This window comes from Lissotriton vulgaris, chromosome 8 (assembly GCF_964263255.1).
Source record: "Lissotriton vulgaris chromosome 8, aLisVul1.2, whole genome shotgun sequence".
Taxonomy (NCBI): Eukaryota; Metazoa; Chordata; class Amphibia; order Caudata; family Salamandridae; genus Lissotriton; species Lissotriton vulgaris.
Window position 1 is genome coordinate 106,685,050 of NC_141696.1, and position 22,159 is coordinate 106,707,208.

Below are 22,159 nucleotides of genomic sequence, written 5' to 3' on the forward strand. Positions count from 1 at the left end.
TAGAGGAGAGTGTCCCGAAGGGGAGGGAAGTAGAGGAGAGTGTCCCGGAGTGGAGGGAAGTAGAGGAGAGTGTCCCGAAGGGGAGGGAAGTAGAGGAGAGTGTCCCGAAGGGGAGGGAAGTAGAGGAGAGTGTCCCGGAGTGGAGGGGAGTAGAGGAGAGTGTCCCGGAGTGGAGGGAAGTAGAGGAGAGTGTCCCGGAGTGGAGGGGAGTAGAGGAGAGTGTCCCGGAGTGGAGGGGAGTAGAGGAGAGTGTCCCGGAGTGGAGGGGAGTAGAGGAGAGTGTCCCGGAGTGGAGGGGAGTAGAGGAGAGTGTCCCGGAGTGGAGGGGAGTAGAGGAGAGTGTCCCGGAGTGGAGGGGAGTAGAGGAGAGTGTCCCGGAGTGGAGGGGAGTAGAGTGGAGGGGAGTAGAGTGTCCTAGAGTGGAGTGTAGGGGAGTAGAGTGTCCTAGAGTGGAGTGTCGTAGAGTGTCCTAGAGTGGAGTGAAGGGAAGTAGAGGAGAGTGTCCCGAAGGGGAGGGAAGTAGAGGAGAGTGTCCCGAAGGGGAGGGAAGTAGAGGAGAGTGTCCCGAAGGGGAGGGAAGTAGAGGAGAGTGTCCCGAAGGGGAGGGAAGTAGAGGAGAGTGTCCCGAAGGGGAGGGAAGTAGAGGAGAGTGTCCCGAAGGGGAGGGAAGTAGAGGAGAGTGTCCCGAAGGGGAGGGAAGTAGAGGAGAGTGTCCCGAAGGGGAGGGAAGTAGAGGAGAGTGTCCCGAAGGGGAGGGAAGTAGAGGAGAGTGTCCTGGAGTGGAGGGAAGTGGCATAAAGGGAGTTGCGTTGAGTGGTTTGGCATGGAGTGGAGTAGTGTTATAGAGTAAAGTGTTGTGGAGTGGAATGGAGAAAAGTGGCATTGCGTAGAGTAGACTGTTGTAGAGGGAAGGGGCCTAGAGTGGAATAGTGTTGTGGAACGGAGTGGTGTAGTGTGAAGTGTGCATGGTGTGGTAGTGCAGTGCCACGACAAACACATTTTCAATTGAAATGACCATTACATTTGCGCAGACATACAGTTTTATTTATTAAGTATTCAATGCGCAAACGATATTGAGTGGAAATGTCATCACGTATTTATTTGTTTTAATCGTATTAAAATTTTTATTTCCACCACACTTCAGAATTGTAAAAAAAAAATTGCTTCATTTGTGCTTTCCTAATTTTTATATATTTTGAAATATCTGTACAGTTCATTTACAGACATTTACATTTTGCATGTGCTAGGTTAAAAAACGTTTTCGCATAAAATCTGGAACTTTTAAGTCAAAGAAAGAATAGTAAAAATCAAGCTCCCTGGGAAGGACAGAGCTTAACATTTGACCTCCGTCTCAACAAGAACAAGACTTAAAAACATGTTTACAGAGAGCGAGCACTGTGGAAAAAATAGGGTATGCTCCACAGGAAGGACTAACTAAAGCTGGACAGCCTAAAACAAATAAAGCAGGCAAATAGAAAGCAAGCAAATGCGAGTGGAACAGCACAAAACCAATGGTAAGAAATGGGTGGAACACATTCCCAGGGAAGCTTTGTGATGTCTTCAGCAAACCAGACAGCTGTGCACTCTACTAGGCTCGGACCGAAAACTGCCCCCTTGCCTGATATCCGGACTCTGTTGTTGCTAATTTAAATCTACACCAAGGACGAATAGGAGTAAAGAGAGGAATTGCAGATATATAAACCTCCTTCAGCCCAGTCCGTTGATGTCTCCACTTCTGGGCTGTTTCCGGTCGGTTGGTGGTTAGAGGGTCTGATAAGAGCTGGCTCGTTCCTCCGCGGCCTGGCACGGGCTCTAGGAGCCTGAGTGTCTCCTTTAATAAGAGCAGTGCATGCTCTACACGGGTTTAAGGGTCTGCGGAGCCCCCCCGCCCCCTATATGACCTCTGTGAAGGTATTCATTGCTTCGATGCACAGGTCTGTGTCCGTATTAGCATAGAGCGCCCCCTTCCGGCGCCTCATTTCCTGTTTATTGGCCATTGTTCGATCTCATTAACGTTACAATAGCGCGTGAATCCTTCACCTGCCTCAGGTTTGAGCCCCGCCCACCATCTCGTGTGGGGGTTACGCTTGGGGGCTCGCGCATCTTGGCAGCCCTGGGAGCCTATCACGCACACATACCCCAGTGCGCGGTCTTCCGTTGCCCAAACAGTTTTTCGTTGCTCAAATGGGTGTAATTTCTTATATTGATATGTTTACCTGGTCTCCATTGATTGATTTTGCTCACAAGAAAGTGTCACTCATAGTCGTTGAAATGTCACTCATAATTACACAGAAATTATGAAAAATTCACACATAGCAATCTGAAACCTTGGCAGCTATGCCCATACATTATATAGTTTTCTGAGACACCTTAATGGTATTCCAATGTCACATGTGTGCCCCTGAAAGTTGAAGCTTATGCAAATCAACAACCACAATGATCACAGCAGTGTGAAGGGAAAGCTCTTTTTTTGTGGCAGTATACAGCTTCTACCTAATCAAACATGTAGTCCTAGCTCCCAACAAGTGGGCTGAGCTAAAGCCCCACTCTAGTAATATTCACATAATTCTCTGGTGACAGCTGCACTGTCAAACCAGACCATAAAAAGGTGAAAATCTTAAATCCCCCAAAGTAGACTCATGCCTTCTGTGAGTCCTGGAGAAAAAGTTCATGCAAAGTAAAGAGGACAGAGATGCCCCTTTTAAACCCTCTTGATGTCTGCAAGAGAGTGCTTCCTTCTAGTGTCTGATCATTGGTACACCTGTATGACACCACAGTGGTGGGACTTGTGGATCCAGGGGAGGGCGGTGTAGGACACCACATCAGTTGGTCTTGTGGATGCTCTGGAGGGCGGTGTAGGACACCACATCATAGAGGAGGGTCTTGTGGCTCCATGGGAGGCCAGCGTAGGACACCACATCACAGAGGAGGGTCTTGTGGCTCCAGGAGAGGGCAGCGTAGGACACCACATCACAGAGGAGGGTCTTGTGGCTCCATGAGAGGGCGGTGTAGGACACCACATCACAGAGGAAGGTCTTGTGGATCCATGGGAGGGCGGTGTAGGACACCACATCAGAGGTGGGTCTTGTGGCTCCAGGAGAGGGCAGCGTAGGACACCACATCATAGAGGAAGGTCTTGTGGATCCATGGGAGGGAGGTGTAGGACACCACATCATAGAGGAGGGTCTTGTGGATCCATGGGAGGGCGGTGTAGGACACCACATCATAGAGGAGGGTCTTGTGGCTCCAGGGGAGGGCAGCGTAGGACACCACATCATAGAGGAGGGTCTTGTGGATCCATGGGAGGGTGGTGTAGGACACCACATCATAGAGGAGGGTCTTGTGGATCCAGGGGAGGGCGGTAGAGGACACCACAAAGGTGGGTCTTGTGGCTCCATGAGAGGGGGGTGTAGGACTCTACAGAGGTAGGTTAATGGAAGGGGGGTGTAGGACACACCGCCTGACTGCGGTGAGTCTTGTGGATCCATGGGAGGGCAGCGTAAGACACTACATCATAGAGTAGGGTCTTGTGGATCCACTTTAGGGCGGTGTAGGACACCACATCACAGAGGTGGGTCTTGTGGCTCCAGGGGAGGGCTTTGAAGGTGATCACCCTCCTGTGGAACACTTGTCGCCTCAAGGAGCTGCATGAATTTGAAGGACATGTACCGGGTAGGCACCCTTTTTAGGTTTCGCCTGGGGCACGGAGCTCCTAGCTCCGCCCCCAGGGGAAATCTTTTGTTTTGCAGTATGGGGGACTTGAATCCGCCCCTTCTTCCATTGGCTAGCTCCATAAATGGAGGCTAGCCATTGGAAGATGGATCTGTCCGTCAAGGCCGGACCAGATTCGTGGGCGTTCCAGAGATTTTTTCCATCTCCGCCTCTGCGATGTCGTCATCGCGGCGGTGGGCGGAGTTTCGTTTTTTTTTTTTAGGGTTTGTTTTTGTCATTCCATGCCGACCACGGCCGCCGGAGGAAGCCCAGGTGAGAGCTTGTTTTTAAATCTTGCCTTCCAGCCCCCTCCTCCCCCTCCCCGTGTGTCCGTTCCGCCCCCCTCCCCGTGTGTCCGTTCCGCCCCCCTCCCCCGTGTGTCCGTTCCGCCCCCTCCCCCGTGTGTCCGTTCCGCCCCCTCCCCCGTGTGTCCGTTCCGCCCCCTCCCCCGTGTGTCCGTTCCGCCCCCTCCCCCGTGTGTCCGTTCGGCCCCCTTCCCGTGTGCCCGTTCCCGCCCCCCCTCCCCTTTCACTGAAAGTGATTTGTTTCTGGAGCTCGGGTCAGATGCGCTGTCCATTCCCGCCCCCCTCCCGCTGTGCGTGTCTCGGCTCCCGCCCCCCCTCCCGCTGTCCGTGTCTCGGCTCACCCCCCTCCCGCTCCCCCTCCCGCTGTCCGTGTCTCGGCACCAGTGGCGGTGAAAGTGATTTGTTTCTGGAGCTCGGGTCAGATGTGGAGCGGCCGGGACCGGTAGGATGCGGGCGGCGGTTCAGTAAGGCCTGTGTGGCTTGTTTTTAAAATGATTGAATGCCCCCTTTGGGGCAAAGCCAGCTTCCTCTTCGTATTTGCTAGGGCAGGGCCCGCCACGTTTGTGATGTCAGGGGTATCTCCGGTGACATCACGAAAGGGGCGGGCCCTGCCCTAGCAGTCACGACGAAGGAGCTCCCTGGTCCCCTGCAGCCACCGCCATCGGGATCCACGTGGGATCCGTGGAAATGCCATTTTCTGCCCCCCAGAGCACAGCCATGGGTAAGCGGGCTCTGGGGGGGCTTCAATGTAAACTTCATTTTTAAAAAAACATCGGGTCCGCGAGCCATCACCCAGCAGATCATGCCGCACAATCCCCGGAGCCCCACAGGGCCCACAGCGGGCTCTGGGGGCTTTATTTTAATTATCAATAAAGGGGCTTCGATCACCAAACGGCCACAAAAACCCAGAGCCTCTGAGCACCTTAAAACCACAGCGTGCTCATGGGCCCTTTCGACCCCCACGCGACTGCACAAACCCCCAGGGCACCACGCCTGGAAGCGCTCTCTGGAAGCCTTTATTTTTTTATAAATACAATGTTCCTCGAGCCCCCCCAGCCACCAAGCCTGCACAAGCCCCTGAGTTAAGCACTTGGACCTCGGACTCTGGGGACCTTTGATTTTTATAAAAAATGAGGGGACCTCGAGCCCCCAACATCCTGTTTCATGGAGGGATACAAGACAGGGAAGAAGAAAACGGGGTGATGCTGACACAGGGATGTAAGAAGGGTGTGGTAGTGAAGGGAAGTGAGGGGAATTTAGGGGATGACTTATTGATGTGCGGTGGAAGGAAGTGAAACAAGCGGGTGTCCAGAGGGTAACCATTTGATAGGCGAATACTTGGCCAAAGGGAGTTTACCTAATTTTTCTAATTCGCATTTCGTGAACCCCAAATATCTGGACGTCATTTGGAGTTATTACTGTATTAGGCAGAAAGCCATGGATTTCAATGTGCAATGTTTGTTTGTGCTAAGCTTTGCTTCCTGATTTGCGGGTTTGAGGAGTACAGGTGGTAAACTATTTTTCGTACATATTTTGTACTAACATTTTGTTCGCTGCCAACCTATAGCTTTTGATACATTTAAATCCAGATGAAAAATTGAGCGCCGTTTGCTCTTTATTCTCTGGAAGTGCACGTGTAAAAAGAATGCAGAAAATGTGGTTACTTTCCTTGTACTTTAAATGAGTCGCTGGAGGGCGAGGTTGCAAGGAGTGAAAAGGCTGTTCTTTGACATGGTCTAAAGGTGTATTTTAGAACACGTCTGTCAATTTTTTTAAGGTGCGTAACAAATCGCCTTCATAGAGCTGATTTTGTGAAGATGTTAGACTTTTAAAATGTTCATATTTCTAACAGCATCCTGTATTGGCCCATAGACTGAACCGGGTAGGATGTGACTGTCACCAGAGATGTCATGTTGAATGTGTTGGAAGATCTGTTGTAACCGTGAGGAGGGGTTTTGATGTAGCCTTGGCCTCTTTGGTGGTGGCTGTTCTGATAACAAATACTGTTATTCGTAGTACTTAAGGTATATTTAAGGTATGATCTTGACTAATTCGCCTGAAGCAAGGATGGTTACGTTACAAAGGGGAACTATTTGTTGGTAAATCAATGATAACAAACTGTTTAAAAAGAAGTATCAAGCCTTTACAAACCTAAACATTGAAGTTTGAGATTCAGCCCCTTTGCATGTGCTTTGTCTTGAAGAATAACGAAGTGGACTCATTTTTAAATTCATAACGTAAATGAATGTGAACAAAGTGGGGGAGGGTGTCCTATTGACGGAGTAACAAAATTCCTGGTCTAAATTCGCACTCCCGAATTGTGTTGTCCTGGACAAATGTTAGCAATGTGTCCTATGCAGGAACACGGAGTGATTAATCTCTTAAACAAGCAGAAGATTCACATACTGGTGCAAGAACGGTGCCTACCGACGTATATCAGTAGTGGTTGGTGTGCGATTGTCCTGCTGCAATAATTTCTAGTTCTCAAGTCAAGACTTGACTTGACTAGTTCTGAAATATCTAGTGTCTGTTTTGTGTTTTTTTTATGTTCAATGTTAGTAATGCGATGATTTATAATTATGCTTGCGGTGGGGCTACAATAAAAATGAAGGCATAATTTTATTACCTGTTAGTAATAGTTACTGTGGATTAATTGTTCTGAGAACATTTACTAGTAAGTGTTTGTTGTTTATGTTCGACTGAGACATATAGTTGCAAAATCTTTCATATGAACATGTGGCGTCTCAAGAGGGAAGACCGTATCATGCTGCAGTTGTTATTTTAATCCAAATCACAAGCATTAGTAGAGGTGATAAACCCAGCCACAGTATTTATTGGCAGATTTGAGTAGTCCATTTGCGCCCTGCTGCTTAGATTCGGCTGGTATTTTACTTTACATGTCACTTTAATATATTCTGGCCAATGTGCTTAATATTAAGTATTGACTGGTCTCTCTAACCCAAAAAGTTTTTTTTTTAAAAACACTGTTAACTGGTGTTTTGATTTCACAGTGTGCACTTTAGAGAATCCAGGGGTTCAAATGTCCCTTTAACATCTTGTTTTTAGTACGTAAGCATAAAATCACGTTTTAAGTCTCTGCACATTGTAAAGTTTTTTTTAAACTGATGGTGGAAATATAGGATCGTGTTATGCTTTTATCAGTAAAGCATTTGGATGAGACATTTTCCTTCCCTCTCATTAATTCTGATTTCTTGTTATCTCTTACTTGCCTTCTTATCTCTTCACTGTCTTCAAGTCTCTCTCTCTCTCTCCCTCCCTCCCGTGCAGGAATGACTTTCTAAATAGTTCCAGACCAAAGTCTGATTTGGCTTATCAGGATATGAAATTAGTAGTGGGAGTTGGTATGTTCCTGTTAGGAGAATATGCAAATGCGTTAATATTTTGTGAATTAAAATTAATGTTCCAGGATGGTAGGTGTGCCTATTGCCAAGCACAAAGTAAATGCTGGTGGTATGAAGTATTGTTGAATTTGACTATATCCAGTTGGGGCTGGTTGGATAGTGCATGGCGTGTCCTGTACAGTGCTGCTTCAAATAAACTCAGTAATTCACACCTATATGTCTTATCTGGACTGTGCTGGGTTTATGACCTGTGTTCCAGCTTGTGTGTCTTACGTATAGTTTGTAAACACAACAAGATGATGGGCGGAGTGCTGCAACTTTTCAACCTCTCCTCCCCAGGGCTGTGAGCTGTGTGGGCTGTGTGGGCTGTGAGAGCTGTGTGGGCTGTGAGAGCTGTGTGGGCTGTGAGAGCTGTGTGGGCTGTGAGAGCTGTGTGGGCTGTGAGAGCTGTGTGGGCTGTGAGAGCTGTGTGGGCTGTGAGAGCTGTGTGGGCTGTGAGAGCTGTGTGGGCTGTGAGCTGTGTGGGCTGTGAGAGCTGTGTGGGCTGAGAGAGCTGTTGGCAATGTAAATAACAATGCCATTTATTTATAAGTAAAAAAAAAAAAGAAATGTCATGAGCAATGCCAATAGATCTAACTTTTCCAAAGGCGAAACCGTTGCATTGTAAATGCTTGTTTCATTCTGTAAAGAGGAGACCAAGATCCCAACGAAAGTCTCCGCTAACTTCAGCAAGCATTGGCAAAGCACTTAGGCCTGGCTTCCATTAGTCATCATAAACCAGACTGACTATCAGCTTTGTCAGTATTGAGATCTAATTAGATATGGGGAGATAGAAGATGCTTGAAGGAAGATGTTGTGTCCAGAAAAAGATTAGAGCTGGGCGGAGTTCTACTACACACAACCCTGCAAAGTGCCTCAAAAACTCAGCTGCGCTCCGTGGAGTTCTGCCAGCGGCGGTGTCTATTAAGTTGCACTGCTCGCACTGATTTTAAGAGCAGGCTGTTTGTCCTGCGCTGTAAAATCAATACGAACAGCTCTTTGCGCTGCTGCTTTCTGCCGCTCGAGTAGACATTCTACTTAAGCGGCAGCTTCCTCAACGCGAGTGGCAGATTTCTCATCGCAAGCAGCAGATTTCTCAACGTGAGCGGTTGTGACCTGCCGTGACCGCCCATGCTGAGAAATATTGTAAGTAAGTCAAGTACACGATTTTTTCTTGCAAGCAATTGCCAATTTAAAGTTGGCGAGCCGCACAAGAGAAAAAACTCCACTTCGCTGAACTCCGCGAGGAGAGGGCAAAACTCTGCGATCTCCGCCGGAGGAGTCGAATTATTTGCCCACCCTCACAAAAAATGCAGTGTCTGGTTCAGGCAGGCAGAGGTGAGTGAGTGGGAGAGGTTTAGGTACGGAGAGTCGCAGGAAGTTGGGGGTGGTGAGCTTTAGAAACCTGGAGAAGAGGGGGTATGAGCGGAGAATGACGCAGGCAAGGGGCAGAGACCGATTCTAGTTGGTGGAGTGAGGATAGGGAGGGTTGCAGATACAGGTGCAGGCTGGGTGGAGGATGACGGTCCTGTGGACAGTGAGAAGTGTGTACCTGGGAGAGATCTGATCAGGGAGAAGGGACTTTGACAAAATGCCAGTTTTCGTTTTTTTCAGAAACCGCGGGTGTGCATGTCTTTTTATAAAATGCCCACTGTGTATCCTGTTTTAGTTTTGCGTTTAGAATCACAGCATGGTAATGCCAGTGGATTTTAGACAAAATGCCAGTTTCTCGTATGTTTGCTATAAACTCTATGCACGCTCACATCTTTTTCTAAAACACGTCCAAGCATTGCTAGCCGATCATATTGTGGCATTCTTGATATGAGATGCTTCCTACACTGTCTGCAGGACTCCGATAAAGGAAAGATAAGCGGTGGGTTACTATTGGTGCTTTACTACATAAAACATCCTCTTGTCTCAAATAAACAAAGCATGCGACAGAAACCGAGCCTTGGAATGAATAGACAGTGTGTGTAATATCTTCATGGAGACCAGGGAATGGTTTTATCTATTAAAGCTGTAAAACCAACAACATATTATCAAGACTGCGAAGTAAAAGAAGTCAAAGAGCGAAGGAGACGCATGCATATCACTGTTTAGTGGCTCTCAGTTGAAAACTACAGGCCTTGTCCTATCTGCAGTCTAGCAAGAGGGCTACTTTAAACCCTTCGCCAAAGTCTAATGGGACCACAGTGTAATCATCTTCATAATGCTAGGGCCTTGACTGACCGTCCATCCAAGCAATGGCAGCCCATGGAAAACACATGCAAGCCAATAGCTGAAAGAGACTGGTTCAAAGCCAACTTTCTCTATATACTTACAATTCTTTTTAGACCTTGCCTAGAGGCAGATGGACGGGTCTCGTGTTTTGATTGGATGATTAGTATCCTTCGAGTGCTGATGTCAGATCTGGCTTTGTAGTGCGAGTGACTATTTTCCTTCTTTCTTTATTTTCCTGCCCACATGTCCTTTTTTCCCCTCCCTGCCCTCATAATCAAAATTTAAAACCAGCATTTACAATGCAATGGTTTCGCCTTTGGAAAAGTTAGAGTAATTGGCATTGCTCATGCCTTTTTTTTTTTTTTTACTTATAAATAAATGGCATGGTTATTTACATTGCCAACAGCTCTCACAGCCCACACAGCTCTCACAGCCCACACAGCTCTCTCAGCCCACACAGCTCTCTCAGCCCACACAGCCCACACAGCCCTCACAGCCTACACAGCTCTCACAGCCCTCACAGCCCGCACAGCTCTCACAGCCCGCACAGCTCTCACAGCCCGCACAGCCCACACAGCTCTCACAGCCCTCACAGCCCTCACAGCCCACACAGCCCTCACAGCCCACACAGCCCACACAGCTCTCACAGCCCACACAGCTCTCACAGCCCACACAGCTCTCACAGCCCACACAGCTCTCACAGCCCACACAGCGCATGACAAGCAGAAGACTAATCAATGAGAACATAGTGCTGGGTGCTTACAGAAAGCATCTTGGCTGAGTTGAGGGATAGTGTTTGGGAGGAAAATGGTGAAGAAAACCTGACACCTAAGTTTTTAAGGCACTCCTGATGCAGCAATACTTTACCTGAAAATCCCGAAAGCATGGAGTGTGATAATTTCCGGTTATGGTGTTACCCTTCCATTAGGAGACTGCCCTGAGGGTTTTAGAGTTATTGCTGAAATTGTTATTTTTACATTTCTGCATTTGCCTTCGACACTCAGGGCAATATTACATGGACACACTTTGCCAGTTCTTACCTAGTGAAAAGTGTCCTTGAATAAGAATCAAGATTCAGGCAGAAATTCCATTTTCTATCCAAAACAGAATACAGATGGGGCTGATATTTCATCATTTTGCCCTGGCAGCTCATAGGAGACCACATAACCTGACACAGAATACAGTAGAGAGGCATTAGGTCAGTGATCCTAATGCAGGCGGCTTGTTTATAGGCATTGTCACAGTTGTCCACACAAGTCAAACCTTGTTTTGCCTGTTTTAAAAAGAGGTTAATAGAGGTCATAGGACGTTCTGAGAATGTGAGGTTTGCTGAAACCGAGGCCCGAGCTTCTTGTCTGTTCCACGGTCTCAACCTTATCTGGTTCGGCCACCTCTGGCGCTTTGTGGTCACGCAGAATGCCAACAAACAAAGGCCTCTAACAGTGGCTGCTGAGTTGCGAGTATAGGGTGTCGGTGCTGCGAGGGCACAGGACACAGGCTGTTGAAGTAAAAGTGCGGGGCGGGGCGGGGAGGCATGAACGACAGGGACCCGGGTCAGGAGCGTGTTATTGCTGCAGACAGTCTCCGCATCCTGGCCGGTTGACATTGTAAACCTAGACACAAGGGTTGTTTGAGGGGAGCCTGCCAGATTGACAATGTAAATGTGTAACACGCACACAGCCTGAGAGAGCGGGCAGTCGGCGGGTGGGAGAGCGCTGGCGTGGGGTCGGTCGCACGGAGATTGAGTTTCGTCTGAATTAGATCAGAGCTGTGGGAAACGGCACCTCCCAAACACACACACTCGTGCACACACGCGGGGCGGGCAGCTGTGCTCCACTATTAAGGGCATTTCGCAGGAGCTAACTGTGAACTTAATTACTGTCTAACTCACCACAATATGCGTGCCAGCATCTACCGTCTCCAGCGCCTACGATTTAAAAGGCTCCACCGGCCATAAACTATTCTAGGAGAGGGCGTCAGAGCCGAAGGATGGCAGCAAGTTCCCATTCCTTTCCGTTTAAAATGAACCGAAGACTTTGAAGAGGTACAGAGAAGGGAGTTTGGTTTTTCGGAAGCACTTAAAGTGGCACTGCGGGGCTTGGTGGCGCTATGTAAACTAGCTAATGAAACCCTGCGTTTGACTCTCTGCTGCGATCAGCTAAAAAAAGTAGGACTGCGTGATAACGAGTAAGATCATTCTATCTCTTCCTGTCCTCTCACAAGACCCTGTTTCTAATGGTGAACAAGCTTTCTGAACAGCAGTGCCTCCTCACGAGCAGTGAGAGAGGAGGGGGGCAGGGGCTGGGGGGGTTGGGAGCGGACCTCTGCGTTCACTTCAAGCACATCAGCCTCTGATAAATAGTGTAGGAGTTGCCTTTGAACATGAACTCACCCAGCTGGAGCAAGGAGGCCACTTCCAAGGAACAGCAGAAACACATCTGTTTCTGGCATGACTCTGCAACACGGGAGGGATGGTTATACAATGTCCTGCACAGAACCTCCACCATGAGGCAACAAGCACCTACGAGCACACGGACGAGTTACAGTTAACAAATGTAATGGGACTGTACCCTATGTTCATAAGAGAGACAATAGTTTCAAACCTAGACCCATAATAATTAGGGACCCAGTAACTCTCTTGCACTTCACCTGCTGGCATAAAGAGTCTGCATACAGAATAGTCTGTCATATGAGTAAGTCATAGCGACAGGACTCAATATAGTTTTACTCAAAAACCATCTTCTCATAACTAACAATTGCTGCAGAACTTATAAATTAGCTAGATATCATACACATGAGTTTCAAATTCTCATAACGTTTGTTCGTTCCTATTCATAAATTGCGGCTTCAAAATGAGTCTCTATCACATAAGGATATCAACACTCAGTGGACACTGTCAGAATTGTAATGCTAAACACTATCAAGCCATCATTGTGCTATTTAGGACTCTAAAAATCCACAGGCATGGTAGTGAGCATCGAGGTAAACTAAACACAGTAAATGCAAAACGAACGTCGAGTTAAACTAAACGCAGTAGATGTAAAGCAGTACTGATAGAGCTCACATCATGGCAATGCCAAACAAATGTCAGCCCGATAGCATAGATAAAGTTGTATGTCGAATTAAGCTAAATGCAATAAGTGCCAAACGGACGTCAGATTAAATTAAATGCAATAAAAGCAAGGCGGCACTGATAGAACTCATGTCATGGCAATGCCAAACATATATGAGCCCGGTGTCATAGTGGTGTCAAGATGCGAAGCTTACCGGTGAGGAAATTTCAAAGAATTGCTCCGCGTCAGCTTCTAACGAACGTGCGTATTCCCCAGAACTAGGTACTGAGTCCAGTGAGCAAGAGAGGGGACTCTCGTATGCCTTAATGTTAGACAAAAACAGCCGCCATCTTAGGACAGTCAATCCGTATAGGGGTTGAAACGTATTGGTCCAAAATGATTTAGACCAGACCAATACGGGCAATGGAAAAGGACGAAGTGTCAATAGTGCATAATAGCCATTAATAATACTCGGGCCATGTTTACGACACATGAGTAACAATCCGATATCGCGGTAATGTAATATGGGCATTTTACCGATAGTCAGTTAAAAAATTAAAAACCATCCTAATCGACTTCAATAATGCGAACATAACCACGGCAGCTAAACATTTCTAAAAAAGTAACTACAAAAGGAACAAGCACCTACGAGGACACGGGGGGGCGGGAGAGGACACGGACGGCGGAAGGGGGGCGGGAGAGGACACGAACGGCGGGAGGGGGGCGGGAGAGGACACGAACGGCGGGAGGGGGGCGGGAGAGGACACGAACGGCGGGAGGGGGGCGGGAGAGGACACGGACGGCGGGAGGGGGGCGGGAGAGGACACGGACGGCGGGAGGGAGGCGGGAAAGGAACGACAGCGGCAGGGGGGCGGGAACGTGCACAGGACAGCGAGGGGGGGCGGGAACGGCGCATGGACAGTGGGAGGGGGGGAAGGATCACGGATCTAAACAAAATGCTCCTTACCTGATCGCCTCGTGGGAACTCGAATCTTGCAGCCAACTCCAACAACAAACACTTAGCAAAAGAAGAAAACAGGCGGACTCCCAAAAAAAAAATAACACACACCCACCACCGTGATGACGAACAGAAGTGGGTGGAGAGGGAAAAAATGTCGGGAAGCCCCCGAATCTGGTCCGTGAATGACGGACAGATCTCTGTTCCAATGGCTAGCCTCCATTTATGGAACTAGCCAATGGGACAGGGGGGCGTATTCAAGAGTCCCTAACTGAAGACTAGAGATTTCTCTGGGGGCGGAGCTTACGCTCCGTGCCCCAGGCGAAACCTAAAAATGAATAACCCTCCAGTGGCTTTATGTGCTACCCGGTACCCATCTTGGAAAGATTTTTTTGGGGCTTTAACAAAAATCATTCTGCGATATCTGCTGCTCTTGCATAAGCACAATCGACATGCATTTGGTTAAAAAAGAAAGCATTGGCAAATCCAGCAAGATTCACGTCATATGCAAAACCTATTCGTTTTGCCTAAGCATGTTTAAAGAAATGTCATGAGGTCGTCAAAACACCTGGCTGTCTGTAACCAGTCCTAAAGTGAAACACCAGTCTGCAAAATAAACCAAAGGTCCACGTGATTGTCAATTTTCACTGCAAGTATTTGAATGTAAAATTTTAAGCACTCAAGCTTCCAGTCTGAAAAATGGTAATACAAGTGCCTCTGCGTATGAACCCTGACTCTATAACTTCCTCCCTAGAGCCATTCACCATGTCCCTGGCCTGCTTGCTTTCAGGTACAGCCTGAACACTAATCTCGTTTCTCTGTTCGTTTTATTGCAATTAAATGACCCACACTTGTTAGTGGCAGCATGTGTTCTTTTTCTTTTCCCCTTATTTAATTTTTTGTGGCATATGCTTATGATAAAACTAAATACAATGTAACTATTTCATCGGCTCTGACAGAAAGCTCCGACACTAAACACACAGCCATAACTTCTACTCTCAGGTACCCCTCTGTATATTCTTTTCCCGCTTGTGACTGTGGATTTGGAGAGTTTAGTGATTAGAAAATCTGGTGGTCAAGTAGTAAAGTGAGCTCCAACTCTCTTAGGGTGATGGTATCTGAGGCACTAACACACAACGTAAGGCTTTGTATGATTGGGTTATCACGTGCAGCGTAATGTGTTTCCGTAAGAATTGCCACTAATACAGCAGATACTTCTGGAATTAGTTCTTTGTAACTCGGTTGGGGGGAGGGATTTCAACGTTCAGTGTTGCTATTTTTAACTTTTCAGACCATACCACACAAAAGAGAAGTTTATACATACAAGCCTTCTGGACGGAGGCCCATACCTACTCCTGTTTGTAGAGTTGTAGGTTGCTGTAACAGCCCCCACCTGGGATTCCTCTAAGGTGTTAGTCAGTGGATATTCGATTCATACCGCAAGAGCTGTTTAAGGTGGGGGAATTTATAGGCACTGATCTTGCTGTAGCTAATCTTTTAATATGCTATATTTTCTTCCTTCTTTCTAGTCCTTCTCCAATATGAAAAAGTCGAACCCCCAAGTCAGATGGCTCACCTGGGGTTCCCCGGAAATGTATGGGTGGGCGATCCTCTTTTTCTCCTACAAGGTGTGTACTGTCCTCTTGCTCTCCCTTCCACCCTTGCCCTTTTGCTTGTCTTCTTTCATCCACCATCCCTTTCCTCCTTTCTGCTGTGTGCATGTGTATTTGGTGTGAGGCTTGGTACCATCTCTACATGTTTCCTCAATATTTGTTGCGTAGATGTCTCTCATTTATCTTTTGTGTTATGTCGTTAAACCCTCACCATTGGTTGTGTGAAGAAGTATGCTCCCCATATTTGCATGAGATCTTCTTGGTACCTGCTTCCCCGTGTGGTGGACTGCATGTTGGCCTGCGCTTCTTGATGTGGTGTTAGGGTTTTCTGTGTAATGCAGGTAGTGTGATTTCTCAGAGCTTGTAACCTCTACCACACAGATTAGCATTCAGAGAAGTGTAGAGCCACAGCTCGCAGTAAGATGTGTTTCTGTAGTAGGGGATCTCTGTGTATAGTCATAATCTAGTGAATAGTCCCGCCCATGTGCGTGGACCCCGGCAATCAAAAATAATCTCTTAAGTTGTCAAAATCATGCAGAAACTGCAAAGACACTTAAGAGAGAATTTAAAGACAAATAATGCAGCCTATATCCACAGGCTACACTGTCCAGTACTTCAACTAGAAATTCCACCAAAAATCACCACACACAGCCCAGCCTGCCAGTTTCTACCATAGAGAAACCTGCCTCCCCCAGTCCCAGACTCAGGAATGATAGAGAGGAAGGTAGGGACAGACAAGCCCCATAGGCTGCCATTATGTGGCTTAAATAGGATACTGTGCCTTTAAGAGAACTTTCCAGACTTCTCCCAGTATCCCAGAATGCATAGCAGGTCCAACTTACTTTCAGTTCTTTTTTCCGGCTCCTGCTTACAGGACCCTGGCATTGAGCTCTCCCTTTTTCAAGGGTTTATTGAATTCGTTTTTGCACTTTTTGACTTTTAAAAGTGCTGTGATTACTGCTTGGTGTTCTCTTCTCACCCTTGTGCTGTTTTTTAGGCGTTTTGGGGCTCCGAAATGCCTGGCCTTTTTGTTAAGTGCCCAGCATGTGAGAGGAAGAAGGCCAAAAGCGACCCCCATGATGTCTGCATCGTGTGCCTTCCAGAAGATCATGGCCCTGAGGAGTGTGTGATCTGCCAGCAACTTTCTGCTAGGACACTCAGGGACAGATTGAAGATCAGGCTGGCTGGCCTGGAGGATAGGCGCCAACGTGCTGCAGGTGGGTCTGGGCAGCCTGGGGGGGATCCCTCTGCCTCTGCTGAGGCCCCTGGGGGGCTCCCCGGGGGCAGGAAGTCCAGCCAACGATCCCATTCTCCGTCGACGTCGAAGGCTTCGACGGCGGCGTCGAGAGGGATGACGACGGCGTGCTCCCCGTCTCCCCGGGGCTCCGGGTCGAGACGGCGCGACGACTCGACGGCGAAGGAGAAGCCGACGTCGACGTCATCGTCTTCGTCGACGTCGAGGTCCTCATACCGACGCCGAAGGCGCAGGGACGGGCACCGGCGCTCGCCGTCGAAGCGGCACCGACGCTCGCCGTCGAGGCGACACCGTCGGTCGTCGTCGAGGCGACACCGCCGATCGTCGTCGAGGCGACACCGCCGATCGACGTCGAGGGGCTCCTCGACGTCGGGAACATCAAAACGACGACGGCGATCGACGCCGAGGGCGGACCGCCCGACGTCGAGAGGACGACGTGAGAGGTCGCGCAAGAGGGGATCGACGTCGAGGAGTCGACGTTCGACGCCGAGGATGAGAGGGTCGACGTCGAGGGGACGACGTTCGACGCCGGAGTCCAGGAAGCGCCGTTCGACGCCGGAAAAGCGTCGTTCTGCGTCCAGCAGACAGCGGTCAGCGTCGAGGAGTAGGTCTCCCTCTCCCAAACGACGCAGAGGGGGCTCTAGCCCCAGGAGTCACGCCACTTCCAGTGGACGCAAGAGGAAGAGGTCGCCTGCGGATGGGGATGGATCTCCGCACCCGTCCCCTAATGGTTCACCGGGCTCGGTGTACTCGGAAGTGTACACTCCATCTCGGCCCGGGACTCCTCCTCCTCCACCCGTACCGAAGGAGGACCCTCCGCCCGTGCCACCACTTCCTACGGAGGATCCTGCTCCACCTCCGGTCCCACCGCATGGGCCCGTCCCACGGCCGGTGGTGCCTCCGCCGAGGTCCGCTTCACTGCCGTCACTGCCTGTTCCTCCCAAGGGGACCCCGAAACCGAAGCCCCGGGAGGATCCAAAGAGTCCCCGTGAGAAGCCACGGAAGACCCCTCCTCGCAAACCGAAGGAGCGCCCTAGGGCTGGCAGGTCTCGTTCTCGCTCTAGGCGCAGATCTTCCACGAGGTCGAGACACCGCCATAGGAGGCGCGAATCTCGCTCCCGCACGAGATCGTCTGGGACCAGGGACTATTCACCTACGCTGTCGGGGTCGCCGGACACCAGGGTGTCCCCGATAGATGACCTGGTTGCCTTTCAAGACGTCCTGTTGAGGGGCGCGGCAAAGCTAGGCATTACACTGACAGTGCCTACTCCGAAGACGTCCGTCATTTTCGAGACTCTACATCAGAGGCACATGTCTCGTCCCCTCCTGCCCTTGGTGCCGGGCTTGGAAGAACCGGCTATGGCGCTGTTTCTCACCCCGGCTGTGACGAGAGCGGCCCCGTCCAGACTACTGAAGAAATACCGGGCTCCCGACTCGGATCCGGCCTTCTTGAGAGCTGAGCCTCCGCCTGACTCCGTCATCGTCACGGCGGCCCGCAAGCAGCACTCCACCACCCGACCTCCACGGTTCCCCCGGACAAGGAGTCTAGGTGGATGGACTCGGCGGGGCGTAAAATCTGTGGGACTTCCGCGACATCCATGAAAGCGGCGAGTGCCACGGCTCTGTTGGGGCGTTACGACCGCGCCCTCTGGGACTCCCTCGAGCGCTTTGCGGAGCATCTACCTCGGGAGCAGCGTGAAGACTTCATGGAGGTCCTGAGTGAGGGGATGCTGGTGGCCAACCAGATAATCAGCGCGGCTGCGGACTCTTCCCTGTTGGCTGCTCACGGGTTCTGCCACGGGATCAACCAACGGCGCCACGCCTGGCTCCGGCTGACGTCCCTGAAACCGGACGCGCAGCAGAGGGTGGCCAATCTGCCGTTTTCCAGGGAGACCCTCTTCGGGAAGCACGCAGATGATGAAATGGCCCGCATGAAGGCGGAGGCCGAAACACTGACGGCGGTGGGCCTGGAAAAGCCCAAGGAAACCAAGAAGCAGTACCGCCCGTTCCAACGGCGGTTCGGAGGGCAAGGCCGAGGCCGGGGACAGGCTTCGGGGCACTCGCAGCAGCCTTTCCGTAAGCCGTTCCAGAAGCGGCAGAAGGGCAGAGGAGGCCAGCAGTCTGCTTCAGCGCCCAAGGGCCAGGCAGGGCCTAGGCCCTAGGAACTTACTTCCCCCGGATCCGTTACCCACTCCGGTAGGGGGAAGCATCCAACTTTTTCTGGCAGAGTGGAGAAAAATTACTCAGGACAAGTGGGTGCTGAATATTGTTTGCAATGGATACAGTCTTCGGTTCACCTGCCCTCCTCCAGCGATTCCCCCGGTCAGCTCGCAGTTTCAGCTGCGCGAGCTTCAGGCGGAGGCAGATATCCTGTTGAGGAAAAGGGCGATAGAGGACGTACCTCTGTCTCAGAGAGGAAGAGGTCTGTACTCCCGGTTCTTTCTGGTTCGCAAGAAGGACAAGAACGAGTTCAGGCCCATTCTGGATTTGCGACAGGCAAACAAGTGGATTCGCAGAGAAAAGTTCCGCATGCTGTCGTTGCACCAGATCTACCCTCAGTTGCAACAGGGAGACTGGCTTTGCGCTATAGACCTACAGGATGCTTACTTCCATGTGCCCATTGCACACAAACACAGGAAGTTCCTGCGGTTCCAAGTCGGCACCAATCACTATCAATACACAGTACTCCCATTCGGACTGAAGTCTGCGCCAAGGACATTCTCGAAGTGCATGGCGGTGGTAGCGGCACACCTGAGGAAGAACAAGGTGTTCGTCTACCCGTACTTGGACGATTGGCTGATCAAGGCATCCTCCTTCTCGGAAGCGCGAGCACACTTCCAGAAGACGTGCGTTCTCTTGAACAAGCTGGGGTTGCACATCAACATGGCCAAGTCTGTCCCGACTCCGGTCCAATGCATACAGTACTTGGGAGCCTCCATCAATACGCTGTCAGCAAGCGTGTCTCCTTCGGAAGAGCGACGATTATCACTCCTTCGGAAGGCTCAGGCTCTTATGACGACTCCATCTACAACAGTGAGGACGGTGTCTTCTCTACTGGGATCGATGGCCTCTTGTATCTTCCTGACGCCGCACGCACGGCTGCACATGAGACCGCTGCAGGAGTGCTTGGAGGATCAGTGGGATCAGAGGAAAGGATCTTGGGACGACAAGATTCGCCTGTCGCTGCATGCTCTTCAGTCCCTGAAGTGGTGGTGTTCGGCGGAGAATCTCCTCAGAGGGGTTCCCTTTCACAAGGACATTCCCACACAGACTGTCGTGACGGATGCGTCTCTTCTGGGATGGGGAGCGCACTCCGGGACTCTACAGATTCAAGGCACGTGGTCACCGATGGAGGCCACGTATCACATCAATTTCCTGGAACTCAGAGCTGTTCACTTGGCGCTGAAGGCCTTTCTTCCGTCCTTCCAGACCAACTCTCTGCTTGTACAGACGGACAATACCGCCACGATGTATTACCTCAACAAGCAGGGGGGCTCGAGATCGCACACTCTGTCGCAGGAGGCGCAAGCGATCTGGCACTGGCTCCTGGCCAGAGGACTGACGATAACGGCCACCCATCTACCAGGTGTGCAGAATGTTCAGGCAGACGCACTGAGCAGACTGCTTCAGGAAAACCACGAGTGGGTCATAAACGACGAAGTACTAGGAGAAGTCTTCGCAAGGTGGGGAACTCCAGACGTAGATTTGTTCGCCACCGCCGAAAACAGCAAGTGCAGAGACTTCGCCTCCAGGTACTTCCAGCAGGGGACGCTGGGGAATGCGTTATGGATCGACTGGACGAACAGCTTTCTGTACGCCTTTCCTCCCATTCCCCTGATTCCGGCGGTGCTCATCAAGCTAGCCCGGTCCAGGGCTCGGATGATCCTCATCGCCCCGGAGTGGCCCAGGCAGTGGTGGTTCACGGACCTACTTCACCGGTCTCTCCTTCCTCACATCCGGTTGCCGTGCAGGCCGGACCTTCTCACGAAGTTCGGGGGACGGATGTTACACCCCAACCTCTCGTCTTTGAGTTTGGCGGCATGGCTCCTGAGATAGTGCAATATGGCCATCTGAATCTGCCCGACGATTGCATGGACATACTGAAGGAGTCCAAGAGACCTTCCACTCGGACTTCATACGCTTACAAGTGGAAGAGGTTTTGTATCTGGTGCCAGTCTAAGAACCATGATCCTACGACCTGTAAGGAAGATGTCATCCTTCCTTACCTTTTACATTTGGCGCAGTCTGGCCTTAATGTGCATTCCATTAAGGTTCATCTGGCTGCATTGACTGCCTACAGGAAATGCCCTTCACAGACTTCCTTTTTCCAGATCCCCGTGATCAAAGATTTTCTGGAAGGATTGAAGAAAGTATTCCCTCCTGTCAGGCTTCCCTCGCCTTCATGGGAATTGAATGTGGTGCTGTCCAGATTGATGAAGGTACCTTTTGAACCTATTCATAAGGCTTCGTTGCAGCACCTGTCCTGGAAGGCGGCGTTCCTCGTGGCCATTACATCGGCCCGCAGGGTGAGTGAAATTCAGGCGTTGTGTTGTAATGAACCTTATACTGTATTTCATGCTGCTAAGGTTGTTATGCGTACTCACCCTAAATTTCTTCCCAAGGTTATTTCTGACTTTCATGTCAACCAGACTATAACTTTACCTACGTTCTTTCAGAACCCTTCATCCCCAGCGGAGAGGTCTCTCCATTCTCTGGATGTTAGGAGGGTGTTGAAATTTTATCTGGATAAAACCAAAGATATCCGTAGGTCTGACCAGTTGTTTATCAATTATGGATCGGTCAGGACAGGTCTTGCGACCTCTAAGCAGTCCATCTCTAGGTGGATTGTGTCCTGCATACAATTGTGTTATCAGAAAGCTAATAAGACCTTAGGAGGTAAGCCTAAGGCTCATTCCACCAGGGGCAAAGCTGCCACGACGGCTCTGCTCCGTAACGTGCCGATTGCTGAAATCTGCAAGGCAGCCACTTGGAAGTCGGTTCATACCTTTGCTAAACATTACTGCCTGGACACGGACGCCAGGGCAGACGCTCAGGTTGGACAGGCTTCGCTGCGGAATTTGTTCGCACAATAGTGGCATTATGTACTTATTCTCCACCACCGCTTAGTTGTGGGGATGGGCTTGCCATTCTATTCACTAGATTATGACTATACACAGAGATCCCCTACTACAGAAGGAGTAGTTTCTGTCCTGTAACTCCAGTTCTGTAGTAGGGGTATCTCTGTTATAGTCATAAGCGCCCTCCCTCCTCCCTGGTGGAGAATTCTTCATGTGAATAATGCTGCAGGTCTGGCGTTTTATACGCCTTCAAAAAGAACTGAAAGTAAGTTGGACCTGCTATGCATTCTGGGATACTGGGAGAAGTCTGGAAAGTTCTCTTAAAGGCACAGTATCCTATTTAAGCCACATAATGGCAGCCTATGGGGCTTGTCTGTCCCTACCTTCCTCTCTATCATTCCTGAGTCTGGGACTGGGGGAGGCAGGTTTCTCTATGGTAGAAACTGGCAGGCTGGGCTGTGTGTGGTGATTTTTGGTGGAATTTCTAGTTGAAGTACTGGACAGTGTAGCCTGTGGATATAGGCTGCATTATTTGTCTTTAAATTCTCTCTTAAGTGTCTTTGCA

The 22,159-nt window shown here is 50.0% G+C and overlaps 1 protein-coding gene across 4 annotated transcripts in view; it reads left to right on the forward strand.

The window, feature by feature from the left end:
* The first annotated feature begins 15,182 nt into the window (after nucleotides 1-15,182).
* The window catches only part of STIM1 (stromal interaction molecule 1), a 274,811-nt gene continuing 267,834 nt past the window's right edge, over nucleotides 15,183-22,159 (forward strand). For all 4 annotated transcript variants that reach the window (XM_086933766.1, XM_086933768.1, XM_086933769.1 and 1 more), the window contains exon 1: nucleotides 15,183-15,276. In XM_086933766.1, the coding sequence (XP_086789892.1) occupies nucleotides 15,216-15,276 (61 nt within the window). In that variant the 5' untranslated portion in view covers nucleotides 15,183-15,215. The remainder of the gene's footprint in view (nucleotides 15,277-22,159) is intronic.